The following is a 20,247-nucleotide window of genomic DNA, read 5'->3' as shown; positions in this document are numbered from 1 at the left end:
CTAATTTCATTTCCTTCCCGCTGACTCAACACACTTTCTAGGCTTCAGAGTGATGTTTGGGATTATTGTATGAGGGTGGTGTGACGGATTCCCCCCAGGGTGCCACTTGGAACTGGGGTACCACTGGACCGGCCTGACCCACCAGCCTGTGCTCCCTTTCACACTGTGGTGCTGTGATAAATTGCTAAACTCTCCAGGCTTGCTCTTTCAGCAGCCTACACACAGGTAGCGACACACCCAGCTGCAGCTTCACGCACATGCTGAGATCAGCTCTGCATGGGAAGGCTCAGCTAAGGCACCTTCCAGTTGCTAAGGCACACAACCCCCTCTGGAGTGTAAATCCAAAATTATACCGTCTTGCGCTGCACAGGGAACTGTACAGCGTAAGCTCCTAAAGTCACCCCTCCCTCAATGTGGAGAGAGATATGGAACAACTTTCTGCCCCAAGTTATAATTTTTACACACTGGTTTTAGACAAAACAAAAACAAGTTTATTAATTACAAGGATTTTTAGTGATAGCAAACAGATTTTAAGTGATAGCAAACAGATCAAAGCAGATTATCTAGTAAATAAACAAAACCTCAGACTGATCTTAACATACTAGCTAGGTAGGATATGAATTAGCAAATTCTCACCCTGAGTGATAAAGAGGCTGGCAGATTCTTAAGGCACAAGGTGCCTTGGCTTTCCCAGGTATTCATACACAGGCTAAAAATCCCTCTAGCCTGGGACCATCACTTCCCACAGTTCAGTCCTTGCCCCTCAGGTGTTTTCAGGTGTGTTGTTGCAGGGAGAGTAAAGTCCCACCATGATATCTTTGTTCCCCTTTTATAGCTTCTTCCCACTTGCTGGAAAGCTCTTTTGCTGTGACCTGGGTCAAACAGTTCCCATTGTGTGGTGCTATCTCTGAGAGGTTTCTATTGTACACAGTTCCTGGAGAAATCCTTGTGCTTGTGTGCATTTCCTGAATAAGCCATTAACATTGTTTGGCCTTTTTACTGTTGTACCTGAAAGGCTGCTTGTGGGTGTTTTTCAACCTCACATGTTTAAGTAACGCATACATAGCCAAACTTCGTAACTTCACATATGACGGTAGCACATACAATCCAATGAGATATTAATGTCTAGCAGATCAAGACTTTTAGAATTATACCTCACAAGGCATGCTTTCTACAAAACATATCCTAATTACATAACAATGGTGAATATTGGGGTGCCAGGGTGTCACAGGTGATTGCGTTGATTTGTGTGTGGGTTGTGTTGTGCTGGTAGAGTTGTGTGGGTGGCAAATGACGGGTGGGTACTGCATTGAGTGGCTTTGGGTATTGTGTGGTGGTGGTGATTTGTATGCTGGTTGTGCAGGGGGGTGGTTGTGTTGATTTGTGGGAGGGCTATGCTTGGAGATTTGTGTTAGTTTGTGCAGATGGCAGTTGGCTGTGTGACAGCTGGGCCAAGAAGCTGTGCAGTCTCCCTCATACAGCCAATGAAATTGTTACATGCAAATTACCCGGGGAATAATGATGGTAACTGGTTGTGTTACCTCTGTTGTTGCAATGGTCTGGGACTCTTGGCATGGCATAGCTACGTGCCTTACTGGTGTAATTTGTGAAGTCAAAATGGCTGAGAACTTAAAAATTGGATGGTAACAGACTGCAAAATCCAGGGAAGATGCAACCTGCTGATATTCTGTACAAAAGAAGCTCCAGCCATGCCTGTAGCTGATTCTGTCACTTCACCCTGACTTTACAACCATTTTAGGCTTCAGAGTAACACAGAGCAACATTCCGGGAATCTTATAATATAGTTTTATAGGGTTGTCACATGCTGGGGTGAAATCCAGACTAGTAAGAGGTTGTGTCACTGCCTGCCCTGTAACCCTGGGTGCCTCACAATGCTTTACTATTGTAGTTCCCAAACTGAGCCACTCACAAACAGGCAAACAGCATGCAGGCCACACCCTGAGTGTCTGTGTTTAACTACAGCTCTGACCCCAGCAGCCTGTCAGCAACACTCCAGTCACACTCTGGCTTCCACCAGCCTTGGTTACTCCTTGCAGGGTGGCTCCAACACATTCCCAATCCCAGATTTTCCCCCAAAAGATGTGTTCTGCACTGTCCATCCCTCTCCTGGGCAGCTCAGATATTAGAGGTCCATTTCCCCGTAAGGGGTCAATATGCAACAGTTTGCTACGTGAACTGGAGTTACCCAAACAGTTCAGTTTAAACACAACACTGGATTAGTTTTGATTAAAAAATAAAATAAATGTATTTAACTACAAAGAGAGAGATTGTAAGTGAGTACAAGTAAAAGGCATTCAAGTCAGAAATGGTTACAAGAGAAATAAAGATAAAATGCATTCTCGTAGCTAAACTTAACAAGCTAGACGTGGCTCGAAGTAAAATTCTTACCACAGGTTTCCAGCAACATTGCTGACTAAATTCACAGGTTAGGATCCTCCCTTATGTCACAGGGCTGGCTCCTTTGTCGATTTAAGTGAGTGAGAGAGATCAAGAGAGATGCCTTGGGGTGTTTTTGCCTCTCGCTTTTATAGTCCAGTCACCCTTTGAAGTGGATTCTTCTGAGGATTACCCCTCAAAGCAAAGTTTATTCAAACAGTAAAGAAGACGATGTGAAGGCTGGTGGTGAAGGTGGCTCCATGCTCTTTCTTCCCCATGTGTGCTGAAATGCCAATTTGCCTGGTCTCATGCCATTTCCCCCTCATGCTGTCTCAAGGACCCTTTGCCTAGGATAGACCCATTTAACACCTTTTGCCTAGTGAGGCCCGTGTGAGTTTGAACATGTGCTAACATCATCATACAGGGGAAATTCATAACTTCACATATAATGTTGCTACATGTATTTCACCATGATATTATTGACCAGCAAGTTATTAGTTTTCAAATGATACCTCACAAGGAATATTTTGTATAATGGTTATTACAATGGGTGTGAATACAGTGGGTGCTTTCAGTCACGATAGTGCAAAATGCACTGCAGACACCCACCCCCTTTTGGGCCTCAGATGAAACCTAGGAATTGAACTCATGTGGCCAGAAGTGAAAAGTGTGTTGGCCTCGTCCAGCGTGTGCCATAGCTTACTGAAGGTTATAAGACTATTAATATGTATGAGGTGATCTCAGTGTAGTATGGAGTCTAATAGAAGAAATCTAGGATGATCATGATCCTGTGTACTTATCGCTCTCTTTATCTCTAGATCTCAAAAAGCTTTATGAAACTAGGTATCATTGTGCCTCAGTTTCCCTATCTTTAAAATGGGGATTAAAAAGGAGGTAACTTGCCCAAGGGTCACATAACCAATCAATGGCAAAGCTTGGGGGCGGGGGCGGGGATCTGATTCTAAGCCATGTATTCATCCAGTAAACCACCTTACCTAAACACTAGGACTATGTAGAATACTGTTCTTTATTATTTGATTAACTCCCTGCTCCAACAGCAGTTGGAGACTTGTGATAACTGGTGGGGGTTATTTGCTTGTATAATTTAAATTTCGTCTCTTGTAATTAGGGGGAAATTCTTATAATCTTGTGTTATTTTTATGTCAGTTTTTCAATTTATTGAGATTTTGAAGAGGTCAGTTTTCTATTTGGAGATTTTGGTGTTGGGATTTTGGAACATTAGGGTAGCCACTGAGTTTTTGGATCGTCCCCAAAACTACACAGTTTGGTGATCTGACTATATATTCTCTCCAACTACTTCAACAAATTCTCTGACTCTGCTTACAAAGTTACTTATTCCAGGTAAATAATTTGTTTTTAAATATCAATTAAGATTTGAAGCATTGAGTAGTTTTGAAAATTATGAAATCATAATTTGTCAGTGTACTTAGTCCCTTTTCTTGTTACTTATTTCCTTGTATTACAGAAGTGCCTGGAGACCTACCTGAAACTGGGGGCTTCACTGCGCTAGGTGTTGTACGTACACATAGAGACAGACCCTGTCACAGATTTTACAGTCTGAACAGACAAGAGAAAGGGAGAGAAAAGAAAGTATTACAATCTCCATTTTATAGATGGGAAACTGAGGCAGGAAAAAATAAATGACTTGCCCAGCATCAGACAGGAAGTCTGAGGCAGTTCCAGGAATCGAACCCAGATCTCTTGAGTCCCAGCCCAGTACCTTAGCCACAAGATCGTCCCTCGTCTCCTAATTAATAATAATAATACAGTGTGAACTTTATTATTATTTTCATTTTCATTTTGCATGTATATCCCTCAGGCTAGTGGGGAAAGGGTGAATTTAACAATCTCCAGACCAGTGAAATCGCAGACAGTCGCTATTCTCCGAGAAGCAGGGACTCATAACAGCAGCCAGCACCAGGCGCAGCAGCTGTTCTACAGCAGACACAGTTCGCATAAGGTTAGTGTTTCTCTCTTTCTCCACTTGAAAAGAAAATGTAATAGCAATTGATGGTATTCAGATTTGCTGGCTACAGCGACATATACAAGTCTTGTGAATGAGATAAAATTGTAGGTCTGGAGTCATGTGTGGGAAAGTGGGTAATGTGTTACCACCATGTGGAAGGATTGCCATTCAGGAGCATCCTTTGGACTTCTGCTGTGCAAGCCATTGAACTGCAAGACCCCAGGAGCTGGAGCATATCCACCAGCCATATAATATTCCTGGGAGCACTCTGCGACAAAAAATGAAAAATTCTGCAAATTTTATTTGTCATAATAACACTACATAATCACGCCAGTTTCAATTATTTTGGTAATTTATTTCAAAATACCTGTCAGCAGGCATGTCTGTAACAATACAGACACACACAAAAATTCCCCCAGGAGTAGAGAGTTAAAGAAACCTCTACAACAACCCAATTCCTGTTTCTCTGCCCCCTTCTCCTCTCCCCACCCCACCAGAGCCCAGCCAGGGGGCCAGACACCCACAACCCCTCCACCCCAGAGCCCAGCATGGGGGCCCCCCTGGCCCAGATACCCGCACCCTAGAGCCCTGCTGCACAGCCCAGGAATCCAGAGGGAGAAACAGACTGATGCTCGGTCCCAGGTTTGAACAGAGTTTCCTGCGCACCGCCCTGTCCTTCCCTCAGGGCATGCTGGGAACTGCAGCTGCCAGGAACACTCTAGCTCCCTCTTCCTCCCTCCAGCAGTGTCTTCCATGAGCAAGCTGGGCTCTGCTGAGTCCAGTGGCAGGTAGCAGCACTGCAGCCCATTTCTTTAGGGGAAAGGAAATTCTGCGCACAAGTTAATTTCTGCAAAATTCTGCATTGTGCAGTGGCGCAGAATTCCCCCAGGAGTAATATGAACAGATTGTCATTGCCTGTGGCGGAAAATGTCATCTTTTCCCTTCCCTGAATCAAAGGAAAGACAGCTGTGGCTACTGCATGGGTACTGGGTGGCTTATATTTTATATGATAGGGTGAAGCAGAATGAAGAGACTCCATGAATCTAGTGTGGCATTATGCAGAAGACCTACTACAAAAATAAAATACTATTCAGATCTTATGCTTCAGACATTTTGGTAGTTCCAAAAATATGAGTTCTGGCCCTTCAAATTCAATGAATCATATAATCATCTAGAGTGTCAGGCTTTTAATAGACCTCCTTTATATCCTTTTTCAACAAATGGTGTTGATAACCAAATTCAATGTCAGTCACTTAAGTTGTAAGCACTTTAGATTTTTTGCCAGGATTTTCTTCCAAACATTTGGGAGATTTCAGAAAAAGGCCCACGGGGGTTCATCATATAGTTCACCTGCACTCCTTTCTCATCTAAGGATAAGCCAGAGTTGTTTTTGAAGTTTGTTGTCTTAAAGAATGTTGTATACATAATTGTACAGCACCAGCAAGTAAATGGCCACAAAACCTGATGGAATTAAAAATAAACTGCCTTTAATATGTATACAGTGGTATGTGTCTGCCACTCTAATACTAAACTACTTCTGACATGTACTGGGAATATAAAAGGGTACTGTTTTTTTCATGTGCGGGGAAGAGATGATATAACTGCCACTGGAAGATTAACTGGTGTAATTTCTTATTTCTGTATTTCTACCTCTAAACCTTCTGTAGATTTGAGATGATCAGTGGAGGTAAATGTGGAATGCTTTAAATATATCAGCAAGTACATGAGGATGAAGGCATTTAAGCAAATAAAATACATTTGGGCTTGTCTACATAGGCAAATTAATTTGGATTAAGGTGAATTTAAATTGGAATAGCTATTATAGAATGACTCCCTGTGGGGACACTCTTATTCCGGAACAAGAGTGTTTTATGCTAAATTAGTCTAACCTACTTCCAAAATGGATTAAACTAATTGGGAATAAGGCAATCTTATTCCAGAAAAAGTGTCCCCACATGGAGTTAATTTGGATAACTATTGCAGAATAACTCCCTGTGTAGACAAGCCCTTAGTTCAGGTTTAAACTCTCCTGATGGTGTGAAGCCAAACATAGGTAAGCCTGATTCTGGAGACAAGCTGGAAAAGAAAAAAAAATTTGCATATATAAAAACAAACTGTTTAAAAGGTGCGTCGACGTGTGACCCTTAAAGTACACATGCTTTTTCAGTTCACATTGAGTCTGTAGAGTTTGGTCCATATGATACTTACAAAAATGATGCACTTAGTAAGTGTGACATCCACCTAAACATCAAAGTCCTGTGTCTCTCAGTGCCATGACGCTAGCCATATGAACATATGGATTTTGTGCAGCAGCACCAAAACTTGGCATTGCAGATCTTCAGTGTCCAGTGCAGTGATATCCTCTCTAAGCATATTGTAAGTAAATTAGAAGTGAGATTTAAAAAATGGATGCTTAAAGTTAGACTCCTAATCCATATTTAGGAACCAAAATAAATGGATTGATTTTTCAAAAGTGCTGATCACCTGCAGTCAATCAGGGCTGCAGGCAGGGCCATCCCTAGGGGGTTTGGGGCCCAGGAGAACCCGGCCCAGGCCCCACCCCCACTCCACCTCTTCCCCCAAGCTTCCGCCCCACCTCTTCTGGCTCCTGCCCTGCCTCTTTCCGGCTTCCACCCCCTCCCCCGAGTGACGCCGGGAGCCAGCGGAGCGGGCTGGGGTTGCTGCTGCTGCTTCCCGCCGGTGAGTGCAGGCCCGACTCGCACTGTCAATGCCAGGCCACCCACTAACCCCCTGGGCTAGCCTGGCCCTCTGCAGCCTAACCCAACCCCCCTTGCACCGGCCTAATGCCCCCCGCACAACACGCACACAGAGTTGTCCCTAGGGTATGACGATTCGGGGCAGCCGCCACTGGGCCCCCAAAGCGCGGGGCCTGGGACAGCCGCCCCAATTCACCATACCCTAGGGACGGCTCTGGCTGTAGGTTCTCTGTACCTTTGAAAATCAGGCTGCTCTCATTAGCTACCTAAATATAGATTAGGAGCCTACTAAGCATCAATTTTGAATTTTTTTAAATAAAGGGTCTTTTGTTGTCTTCTTGCAGATTCTTTCCCAGTGTGTTACATGCCAAGAAAAGCACATTACTGTGAAAAAAGAGCCACATGAATCCCTTGGAATGACAGTAGCGGGAGGCAGAGGCAGCAAAAGTGGTGAACTACCAATCTTTGTTACTAGCGTGCAGCCTCATGGCTGTCTTGCAAGAGATGGCAGGATCAAACGAGGTAGGCTTTGACTCAAATGGCAGCGTGTGCATCTTTCAGTTATTCTGTTGATGAGTTTGTTTTGCAAGGTATCATAAGGTTTCTCAGCAGATGTAGGGTAGCAGTGATAAATGCTTCTCTCAAATATTCCACTCTTGGAAATTCAGTGTACAATGCCACACTTTCTCCTGGCTTGGGAAAGGGCTGTGTAAAGTTGACTGTAATACCCCTGTGAGTTAAGGGTCTTGTCTGGTGTTTTTCACTTCAGCACACACATCCTGTTTTTGGTTTTGATCTCATGGGTTGGGTCCTGTAGCTGTCTAAGAAACCACCTCTTTCCTTGTGTAATATCTTCAGTACCTCAGCTAAACTGATCTGTTCTGATGACAGGCACCTGGTTTAACTGTGCTAATAGCAGGGCATTTTCAGCAAGTGACCCTCCTTCCTGTAGTTCACTTTCCCCATCCTTGGTCCGACCTAAACTGAGCTTGCTGATCTTCAGGACAGGGCATCTGTTATCCCCAGCTTTTGAGAAAGAAATTGTGTGGGGTGGGGTGGATGACGTTGTGGGGTGGGGGTGGATGATATTGGTAATCCTAATGTGATAATGCTTAAGGTACAGCCTGACATTTTCCTGATCTATTTTTTGTAAAATGTGTTGTACATGCGCCTAAATCACATAAATACATAATGCAACCCCATGCAGTACTGCACGGACTTAGAAATCCTATGGGCCCATACTGACATAAGGGCAAAGTTTAGACAGTAACTGAAGTGTGCAAATTTAAAATGAGGTAATGGAGGATATTTTTCATGACCGTGTAAGGTAGGAACATTAAATGCAGTATACAAATGTGCACAGTATCTTTTTCTAAACATTATTTAAAAATCCATTTGTCGAAGCAACAACTGTGACTTTCTTCCTTATGTGATGTTAAAGCCGAAACTACAAAAGGAATTAGCCTTCCCTGCTATGCAAGTTTCTGGAAAGTGATTGATTCTCATATCTTGTGTAACTGAGTCCTGGATGTTGCTGATTTGTTCTGCACTGCAGCAGGAACACTGTAACCACTCAGACAATAAGAGACACTCTCCTTCTTTTAAAATATTCTCAAGGAAAATTGTTTTCAGCAATCTTTGTATTTTAGACTCCTTCCAGATCATTATAATCTTTTTACAGATGCTCTTGCTTCCTCAGAGCTGATTTTCCTTATTAATCTTTCCTGTGATCCCTGTTTTGTGTTTCCTGATTGGCAAAGCACAGACACGCAGTAGGATTGAAGTGTGCATGTGAGGATTGCTGTGCTACCTTCTGCAAGACTTCCCCTCTCTCTCATGGCTACATTACACCTTTTGCCATTCTTTTTCCCCCTTCCCTTTAAACCCTGAGGGACGATTATGAGGAATGGGATACATTAAGAAAAGGAACACAAAGCTGGAAAAGTCAGGGAAAAAATCCATAATGGTGAGAATAGTTTCCAGTGGGAGAGGTAAAAGCTCCAGTGTTCAAGTCATTTAAATGTGGACTGAACAGAGCACTGGAGGATATACCATGGGGTCATTCTATTCTGATGCAGGAGTGGTGCCTGACCTAATGGATCATTTCCACCTCTGATTTGTATGATAGCAGAGCATGCTAGCCAAGCACAGCGTTTCTGTTTCTGCTGAAATATGCAGCGGTGAAATAGTTTATGCATTATGTTTAAATTGTCCGTATGAGGCTGCAGAGTTAATACACTGCAGTTCACACCTCTGAAAGTTACTGTTTCTGACTGTCTAGGCCCAGGGAGATAACACATTGACATGAACAGGCATTGGGTAATGTGTTATAAGTACAGGCCAGGTATTAGCACAGGAATACCAATAGGCCACATGACCTACACTCTTATTTGTGCCTTTTAAACAGGTGATGTGTTGCTGAATATTAATGGTATTGACCTCACCAATCTAAGTCATAGTGAGGCAGTGGCTATGCTCAAAGCCAGTGCTACCTCTTCAGTGGTGGCACTCAAAACATTGGAGGTCCAGATTGCTGAAGAACAAACCCAGAATAATGAGGAACAACCAAGCACAATCAGCGAAAATGAATATGATGCTAGCTGGTCACCCTCCTGGGTCATGTGGCTGGGGCTTCCAAGGTACTAGTTAATGAATGATCTGTTTAAACTCATGTTTACACTGCTGTTATAAGATTAACTCCTGCATTTGGCTGTGTCACTCTCCTGACATTTTTCAGTTTGCTATAAAATATTTGTGTGACGTACATAGTGCTGAAGCAACATGTTGAAGGGTTTCTTTCTTATACATGCATTCAGATACAATAACAGTTAATTTTTAGTGGGGTTTTACTTTGTGCTGCTGCAGCAGTTTTAATTAATATAATGTTATTTAAACTCTAAAGCAGAGAACAGCTTAGTTACAGCACCTGCTTCACCCTATTGCTGCCTATCTATTGCAGCCATATTCAATTTACAATCCACTTACTTTTGCTGTACAATCCTTTGTATCCTGTTAGCCAGCCGGAAGATAGAAAACACTGATTATCCCTTCAGAAATCTTGGGAAAAGTCTAACACTGACCAATTCAATTCCCCCGATGAATGTAAACTGTCCTTTTGATCCCTAAGTTAAGCCTGAGTTTTAAACAGGAAACATAGAGCACTTACCCAAATCACCCTATATTAATATACAAAACAAAGTTTAGAAAGGCAAATGAATAACTTCATAGAATGAAGGATATAACCTTCACTGATCATTGACTTTTATCACACAGGTTTTAGGTACACATGCAGAAAGAAGTTAGAACAGACCAATCTGCATTCACAAATCTCACATATGTAACTCAGAAAACCCACCACCAACTCCACTGAGCACAAATACACCCGCTGCAAACCCATTTCCTTTTCCTAACTTTTGGCCTGACTGATATCACCAGATTTCACTTATCATCCCATTCTTCACTCTCTGGTAGCTATATCGACAAACTGTGGGCATAATTCTGGGAAACACTTATTATCAAGGATAGTGTTTATTACTGTGCATAGTCCTGTTAACTTCAATCACACTGTGCACCACAGTAAGCCCTATCCTTAATAGTAAGGGTTTCCAGGATTACACCCACGGTTTGCAGATGTAACCACAGAGAGCATGTAGAACGTGATGGTAACAGAATGAAATCCTGAAGTCATTATCATAGCTTATTGCTCCAAAACCACAGCCAAGATTTGTTGTTTTCATTTATCTCGAGTAGTTCCTCTGGAGTAAGGGATGTTGACGGGGCACTGTGGCAGCGTTCAAGTGTTTTGCCTAGGCTCTCCACATTCACGTCTGGTGTCGTTCGTCGGCTTCCACTTGGTCATATTGTCACCAGTCTTTGCCACCCAGCTGTCACTCAATTTAGAGTACACCATTGTTTTCATCTGAGGTCAGCAGCTGGAGAGAGTTGTTCTGAAAGAACTAGGTTCTCCAAGATCATTGGTGTTTTCCCCCCCATTTTGTTACTCTGTAGCCTTCCACAGTGGTATTTTGGGGTAAGGGACTTACAGAGGCAAAGCTGTTTCTGGACTTCAGACTCTTGGGTGGTGGAATGTGTCCATTCAGTGGCTGTCTTGAAACATGCACCTGTTTTTGTGTCTCCTTTTTACTGAAGGCATCCCGCCTCACTGATGGTGATGCAATCCCCACGAGGCAGTATAGCGACAATGTGGGAGTCGCTCTCAAAGTCCCTCTGATGATCCTACAGGATTGATTTGAGTTCAGTATCAGTTTTGTGTGCATGGCTCGAGCATGACCATACATGGGGTCATGTTAGATACATTCACATCATGTCCCATGTTAATCTCCCATTGCAGCTAACCATGGGAGAAACCAAATCTGACAGTCAGCATTGAGACCATAATATAAATCTGAAGTTGTTATAACTACACACAGTAACAAGCCACTTCCCTTGGTAAAAAGGTCTTTCAGGATCAGGCCCTCATTGATTTCCTTTAGGTTTTTCTGTACAAGATGTCTGTATGTAACTTCCTGTAAAACAGTCATAATGTCTTGTGAGTTATACAGTTACAGTAAACTACTTTCAAGTCTGATAAATAACTCTGCTTAACAATAGCTGGCAGTCATTTATTGCTCACATGCTACAAACAACTACATTTTGCTGCTTAATTATGCCTTATATGCTACAATGCATGGCACAACATGATTAATGTAGAGAAGCAACAGTTAGGCCTACCTCAACATTTTCTGCTTCTCTGGATTTGAATAAAGATTTTCTATGAAAAGAAAAATGTTCTTTAATTCAACACTTTTGGATATGCATTACCAGTTTTAAAAGTGTGGTTATGGTCAGGAAAGTGACTCATACATATGTATATATAATATGTTAGGGCTATCGATTAATTGCAGTTAACTCATGCGACTAACTCAAAAAAATTATTCGCTGTTTTAATCACACTATTAAACAATAGAATACCAATTGAAATTTATTCAATATTTTGGATATTTTTCTACATTTTCAAATATATTGATTTCAGCAACACAGAATACAAAGTGGACAGTGCTTACTTTATGTTATTATTTTTTTATTACACATATTTGCACTGTGAAAATGATAAACAAAAGAAAAAGTATTTTTCAGGTTTCAGAGTGTTAGCCGTGTTAGTCTGTATCAGAAAAAACAGTGAGGAGTCCTTGTGGCACCTTAGAGACTAACAAATTTATTTGGGCATAAGCTTTTGTGGGCTAGAACCCACTTCATCAGGTGGATGGAGTGGAAAATACAGTAGCAGGTATATATATACATAGTACATGAAAAGATGGGAGTTGCTTTACCAACTGGGGGGTCAGTCTAACGAGACAATTCAATTAACAATAGAATATCAAAGGAGGAAAAGTCACTTCTGTAGTGGTAATGAGAGTGGCTCATTTCAAACAGTTGACAAGAAGGTGTGAGAAACAGTAGGGGGAAATTAGTATGGTGAAATTAGGTTTTGTAATGACCCATCCACTACCAGTCTTTATTCAGGCCTAATTTGATGGTGCCCAGTTTGCAAATTAATTCCAGTTCGCCTCATACAAATAATGTAGTGCAATCTCTTTATTGTGCAACTTACAAATGTAGATTTTTTTTTGTTATATAACTGCACTCAAAAACAAAACAATGTAAAACTTTAGAGCCTACAAGTCCACTCAGTCCTACTTCTTGTTCAGCCAATTGCTAAGACAAACAAGTTTGTTTACATTTATGGGAGATAATGCTGCCCACTTCTTATTTACAGTGTCACCTGAAAGTGAGAACAGGCAGACGCATGGCACTTTTGTAGCTGGCATTGCAAGGTATTTACATGCCAGATATGCTAAGCAAGCAGATATGCTCCTTCATGCTTCGGCCACCATTCCAGAGGACATGCTTCCATGCTGATTATGCTCATTAAAAAATGTGTTAATTAAATTTGTGACTGAACTCCTTGGGGGACAATTGTAACTCTCCTGCTCTGTTTTATCTGCATTCTGCCATATATTTCCTGTTCTAGCAGTCTCGGATGATGACCCAGCACGTTTTTCATTTTAAGAACACTCACTGCAGATTTCACAAAATGCAAAGAACGTACCAGTGTGAGATTTCTAAAGGTAGCTACAGCACTCGACCCAAGATTTAAGAATCTGAAGTGCCTTCCAAAATCTGAGAGGGACGAGGTGTGGAGCATGATTTCAGAAGTCTTAAAAGAGCAACACTCAGATGTGGAAACTATAGAACCTGAACCACCAAAAAAGAAAATCAGCCTTCTGCTGGTGGCATCTGACTCAGATGATGAAAACGAACATGCGTCGGTCTACACTGCTTTGGATCGTTATCAAGCAGAATCCGTCATCAGCATGGACACACGTCCTCTGGAATGGTGGTTGAAGCATGAAGGGACATATGAATCTTTAGAGCATCTGGCACATAAATATCTTGCAACACCAGCTACAACAGTGCCATGCGAATACCTGTTCTCACTTTCAGGTGACACTGTAAATAAGAAGCGGGCATCATTACCTCCTGCAAATGTAAACAAATTTGTTTATCTGAGCGATTGGCTGAACAAGAAATAGGATGAGTGGACTTGTAGGCTCTAAAGTTTTACATTGTTTTATTTTTGAATACAGGTTGTTGATTTTTTGTTTGTTTGTTTGTTTGGGGTTTTTTTTACGTAATTCTACATTTGTAAGTTGAACTTTAATATAAAGAGATTGCACTACAGTATTTTTTATGGGGGAATTGAAAAATGCTATTTCTTTTGTTTTTTACAGTGCAAATATTTGTAATAAAAATAAACATAAAGTGAGCACTGTACACTTTGTATTCTGTGTTGTAACTGAAATCAATACATTTGAAAATGTAGAAAACATCCAAAAATATTTTAATAAATGATATTCTATTATGATTAATCGCAATTAATTTTTTTAATCACTTGACAGCCCTAATATATAAGATATATAAATAAAATAATATGGCACATTTTTACCCAACAGATTTTCTCTTTGTGCATTTTTCAGTCATTTCTCCTTGTTTTATTACTACTTGTTTCACTACTGTAGGTATTTCAAAGCCAATACAGCTACTCGAATGCAATCTGGTTTATTTATACTCTGCCTTTTGCATCACCCAAAAAACTGTCATCTGATTGCAAAATTTTCATTACTGGTAGTGATGAACCAGGAAGCGGCAGAAAGAAAACAGATGGGTTTTCAGGTCCTAAATTCAAGATGGAAAATACTAAACTGACAGAAAAATCATCTTTCATTTTGCAAATGAAACACATTGGATATGGAAGCTGGTGGGGGGGTGAGGATAAATATAAACCCCCACAACATCATTTAGAAGTGTCACTTTCTAGATGTAACTGTATTTAACCAATAATTCCAACAGTACGTTCTTTATGTTTAATACATTTTTACCTCCAGATTTTTTTTGTAATTTTAAGCACACAGTAGTCAAGATGGTTAAATATTACAAGATGATTCATCCTGGGAACACTGTTGATTACCATCCTTTACCCACCATTACCCCTTCTCTTTCATGCTTATTGCAGTGATGGAATAGAGCAAGTGTTGCACATAACATGAAAATATTTACATGGCATGTGTTTTTTCTCCTTCCACGTTATAATCTCACCCCACAGCGGCCTACATAGCTGCCATGATGTAGTGCTACGGAGGAGCAATTTAGGAAGTTGGGGCTTTAGCATCGTTGGTGGATATGAGGAGAATCACACAAACCAGCCTTTCTTCATTAAAACGATTGTTCTAGGAACTCCAGCATACTTTGACGGAAGGTTAAAGTAAGTGCTACCGCATTCTTTTTAAACGGTATTAGAAATTGGATGGACAGAGTGATGATAAGGCATATTGCATGAAGTGATTCATTAAATTACATATAATCCTTGGAACACTGACTAATATCCAGGTGTTTTTTGGGAGCTGACCAACTCCCTAAAGCAGCTTGGCAAGTCTACTAGGTACAGTGCTGAGAAGTCAGAAGGATTTTTGGCTGGGGAAAGTGGGATCAGTCAGAACTTGTGGGAGCACCTACTCCCAGTCATTCTTCCTTCCCCCACCTTTCTCTGGAAACACGTTCCACCATCAGCCAGTGGTGCTGATCTGACCCATCTCCCCCATCACCTCTACTGATTCCTTGACTCCTCCATTAGGCCAAGACCCAGCATAGGGGGGAAATGTCTTGCCCAGGATTTGGAGCCTAGAGTAGGGAAGTGAACATGTTGTATAATGCTCTCTGCCTACTTCGAGGAGGATTACAAAAGCTAGAGGACTTCATTTTATAATAGAGAAGTGAGGAAGCAGGTGGAGGAGAGGCTAAAGCAGTATCTAGTCAAGATCACTGTGAGAGGCAATCAACATGCAGGTTCCAATTTTCAAATCTGGCACTTTAAGAGGATCCGCAAATCTGGCATTTGGGGTGTTCATTTTGGCTGAATTTAGGGTCCCTCCAGATGCAGGATTTGAAATGCCTATTAAAGCTTCCCTTGTTTGTAAATTGGACATTACAAAGGTTTGATAACATGAGTAGAAGATGGTACCATATTTGTTTTACATACAGGGTAGATATGAATCATGTGATGATTACAAAATGAGGAAGGCTTAATTTATTTTCAGAACAGCTTAATGCATGTTTCCAATGACATGGCGGTGACTAGAGGCCATCTTATGACTCAAATCATAGCAATAGCTAAGCTACTAAGAGTGACGCTGTGTGGTTTTCGGAGCTCTGTATGACTCTTGGAGGTTTACTATGCAATAATCTCTCTATTTCTATTTTGTTACAAAGTAGCTTAAGAAGAAAATTCATTTTATCATTCTGCATGCCTTATTCCTGAGAATAGGGTTTCCCTGCTCATACGCGTTAAGACTGTATACCAGTATCCTAACAAGTTTTAAAGGCCCTTAAATATCAAATAAAATAACATTCTCAGGCTCTTAAGCATACGGTATTTTTGTTATATGGTACTATAAGTTGCTATTTTTATTTTAATATACAATTACATTAAAAACAACTATATTAAAAGAGCATTGAGTTCTTGACTTTGCAACCTTAAAAGTTAGGAAATGTTCTTCCCCCTCGCTCTGCTCCTCACCACTCTGAGTCAGGCTGCTTTCTCCTACCCTGCCTATACAGGAGCAAAAGGAATATTGAGAATAAAGGACAGAGAATTCTGGTGTCCCCAGTATTCAGGAGAAACAATTGCAGGGAAATTACTGCTCATCCCCTGCAACGCAGTGCTGAAGCATGCTCAGTAGCCCTGTGGGAATAGAACATATACTGTCAAGTCACAGATAGGAGCAGTGTGGGGATAGAGGCCTGTAACCTAGCCCAGCTGTCCAGGGTTGAAGCCCTAGGGCTTCGGCCCCGGCGGTGGAGCTCGTGCTTCGACTTTGGCTCCAGGCCTCAGCAACTCTAAGCCAGCCCGGAGGTTGGCTTTTTAATTGGGTCCCAACCCACTTTGGGGTCCCAACCCACAGTTTGCGAACCGCTGAGATAGAGCATGCTGAGTGCAGAAAGAATCTAAAGAGACTGTAGCTGGTAAACTCAAACAAGTCTCTACCAAGCATGTACAAACTGAGATTTTTCAGATGTTGATAACTTGACCAAATTTGGGCAAATTTTCACATGGATGGCGAAAGGTGCTTTCCCTGCCTAATTTTAAATCCCCGCTCCAAAGAGTGGGGACAGTAGATCTTCTCAACGAAATGGTTGTAGGAATTTTTTTAACATGGGCAAAACAACGTATTTTCCCTTAACCTCATTTTTGGAAATAGTTGAACCATTTTAGTTGAAACTTTCCTATATATACACTTTACCAGACTTAACCATTCAAGTTAAAGTTTCCCATGCCGGGTGTCTGCCTCATAGAGAGAGAGAGAGTGTGTGTGTGTGTGTAACTTTACAAAACTTAGCCATTCAGGCTACACACACACACACACACTGAGGCAGACACCTGGCATGGGAAACTTTAGCTTGAATGGTTAAGTTAGGTAAAGTTATAAGCAACGGAAAACAGGGTCTTATGTTGGAAAGTGTTGAGCAATCTTCAGTATAGGTGTCACTGCTTTTTCCAGCTACAATAATTGCAAATCATATGTAAATTTGTGTGTTAACCCTATAAACATATATATATATATTTTTATCATATAAACATTTATATTATAAGTCTGCATATATATAATTTTTTTTTTATTATCCCCTACTTAGCCCTGGTAAATGATTACTTTTTCTCTCTCCCTCTCCCACTCTTGCATCAATCCTGGTAACTTTCCACAGGCAAACTCTTAAAGCTAGTGTTGGAATTACGCCAGAGCTGAACCCCAGGGGTTCAAGAATTCCCCATACTATTTAACAATGGGCGGTCAGACTTCATTTTTTTAATTGAATGCTTTTAGCTCTTGCAGCTGAACTTCAAGTCCAACAGAAACCTGAGGCCCTAACTATGAAATGCCGTCTGTTACTCATTGTTGTGTTAGTTGTTGTGCACTATCACTGTTCATCAGCTGCTTTCCATTTTGTTTCCTTTTTTAGGTGTGGTGACATGATTGTCGCTGTAAATGGACTATCCACAGTGGGCATGAGCCATTCCTCACTAGTTCCTATGCTGAAGGAGCAGAGGAACAAAGTGACTTTGACTGTTGTTTGCTGGCCTGGAAGCCTCATATAGATTTGTAAAACAGCTTTGGTTCGAGCAGCTGATTTTCTACATGGCTGGAACAAAGCCTCCATTTTTTTTTCTACTGATACAGCTGGTAATAAGCAGGGCCAAAAACTGCCACGTTCATTTTTTTAAAGGGGGGCATTCTCAACCTCTTTACTGTACGTATGTTGCCATCTTGAAACAGCCATATCTACCAAGTTTATTGTGCTCATTGTTTAAGAGCTGGCACATGCACATTAAGGTGTTATTGTCATTAAGCCTTCCCAGACAGTAATATTCTGACAGTGAGCAGAAGAATTCTGTGGTATTTCTGGTTTCTCCTAGTATTTTTTCCAAATTGAAACATAAAATGGTAAGCTATGTACTCTCTCCTTGAGAGAAGGTTCATGTCAGTAATGCAATTAAAGTCCTACCCGTTGCTGCTGTGAATCAAAATTGGTGTAAAAAGGAATGCATTTTTCATTGTTTGTAAATATTTTCAGTTTGTTCCAGTATGTTAAAACCATTCAAGGACCTGCCTTACTCAGAAGAAAGGGTTTGGTCCCATGGTTTTTGTTGCAGGTCATCAGTGTTCACAAAAGAGTAGGACAAAAGCCTGATGTTACTGGAATTTTTATAAAGTGCAATAATCGGACTCTTTGCTAGAAAATGATTTAATATATTACAAAGTTTGTATCCTATAATGCAAAGGAATATGGAAGTAATCAGTCAGAATGCTGGCAACAATAAAAATGCCCAGGTCACCTCTGATCGAACGGCCTGCTGTATTAGAGTTTACTTTCCAAATGAATGTTTTCCTATGTCAGAAAATTTTGATGAACATTTTTACTAAAACCATTTCTACAGTTTATATTGTGATTGTCAGTAGCTCTTTTTATTCTTGTGTAGAAACATTATTGTGACTCAACCTGTAAATCAGAGAGGTATTTAAAAAAAAAAGAAGAAAGCTGTTTATGACCGTATACATTACCGTTTAAAAGCAAGGAGGTGGGACTCCAAGCGCAAAAGGAGCTGCAAAGTTTTACTTATTCTGTTACTTGCTGACAAATGCCTTGGTATAACATGCTGAAAAGATCTGTCTTGTATTTGAGAAATCATTTTTCTTTGGCAAACATTTGCCACTCAGTTGTTGACAACTATAATATTTTATATCTTTTAATTATGTTTAGCATTTTTAAAGCAAACCTATCACTTGCAGGTTTTGCTTTGTCCATAACGTTTGCAGGATAAGCGTCCTTTTGTAAAAGCACACCAACTAATGAGCTGATCTGGAGCAAAATCTGTACATTGTTAATGTTCTGCGTACTTGAAAAAGCGTTCCATTTAGAAACCAAGTTCAGAATCTGAACTAATTTATGAATGACCTCTCTATTGTAATAATGATGGTATTAATTATCAGCGAATGTATTTCATAATCACTGCATATTTCAATTGTGAAGCATGAACTTTATTTTCAGATTTAGCGGCTATACTATTGGGGCATATTATCGCATGTCACTGATTCCAGTAGCTTTGTTTAAAAAATAAAGCTACCATCTCTTGCAAAAAATGTAAAAGCTCTTATGACTGAAGTAGTTTTATTCCTCTCTGTGGTGTATGATGTTTGTTTGCTTTCACACTATCAGGACACAACTCAGTCGCCCATGCAGTATATTACTGTATAGAGAATATTTGTTTTTGAAGCAGTCAGAGGCTACATTTCTTTGATATCCCTAGCTGAGATGAGAACAAGTTTTGCCAACTACATCTTTGCATAGCATTTAGGAAATATATTGACCGGTGTGTTGAATTTAAAATATTTCATTTGAAGTGACATCCTATTCAAAATCTGAGCAAAAATCAAACTCTTACCCTTTTTTTTTCTTTTGTATCATGAAAGCATGGTTAAGCTTACGTTGTGCTATATGTTTTGTTCCACTGGGCAATAGCTTTTGATCACAATGTCTTGTGACAGAAACTTGTTCCGAAGGGGCCCCAATGTTTTTTGGGGGGGGTTCTCTTATGATCTTGTGGTTAGTTTATCGGGTTTATTCTTCTGTGCCTTCTGTTTTAAATTATTTCAAGATTTTTTTTCAGATGTTGCTATCTAATTGTGTGGTATTCTTGAAGAATGAATGAAAATAAAAGTCCATTCTACCCATTTTAACTCAGTATTGTGTCTCTTTACAAAGAATGTATATAAATTAATTCATCACCTTCAATTTAGGGATATATTTCTCTCTCTAGTTAATCACAAGTTACAGTTATAGAACTTTACAGAAAAATCTCAGAGCACATGCATAAGAAAATAGGAACATGAGACTCATCAGACTGGAACACCTCAGTTATCTGTCCCACTCGTATTCCAGCAGTGGGTAATGTCAAAAACCTTCAGAAGATGATGGAAAACCCACACATTCTAGTACTCTACCACCAGGGCAATTTCTTTCTGATACCAGCTAGTG

General features: G+C 40.6%; 1 protein-coding gene across 4 annotated transcripts in view; it reads left to right on the top strand.

Moving 5' to 3' along the window:
• Nucleotides 1–19,932, top strand: part of LNX2 (ligand of numb-protein X 2) — a 90,810-nt gene extending 70,878 nt beyond the window's left edge. For 3 of the 4 annotated variants that reach the window (XM_074958858.1, XM_074958867.1, XM_074958875.1), the window contains exons 8-12: nt 4,238–4,378; nt 7,446–7,623; nt 9,509–9,740; nt 14,765–14,923; nt 17,674–19,930. In XM_074958858.1, coding sequence (XP_074814959.1) covers nt 4,238–4,378; nt 7,446–7,623; nt 9,509–9,740; nt 14,765–14,923; nt 17,674–17,809 — 846 coding nt within the window. In that variant the 3' untranslated portion in view covers nt 17,810–19,930. Of the gene's footprint in view, nt 1–4,237; nt 4,379–7,445; nt 7,624–9,508; nt 9,741–14,764; nt 14,924–17,673 lie in introns of all 4 variants that reach the window. The other variant, XM_074958885.1, reaches the window with a different exon arrangement.
• Nucleotides 19,933–20,247: the final 315 nt, after the last annotated feature.

This window comes from Natator depressus, chromosome 1 (genome assembly GCF_965152275.1).
Source record: "Natator depressus isolate rNatDep1 chromosome 1, rNatDep2.hap1, whole genome shotgun sequence".
Classification (NCBI taxonomy): Eukaryota; Metazoa; Chordata; order Testudines; family Cheloniidae; genus Natator; species Natator depressus.
This window is presented reverse-complemented; position numbering and strand designations above follow the sequence as displayed.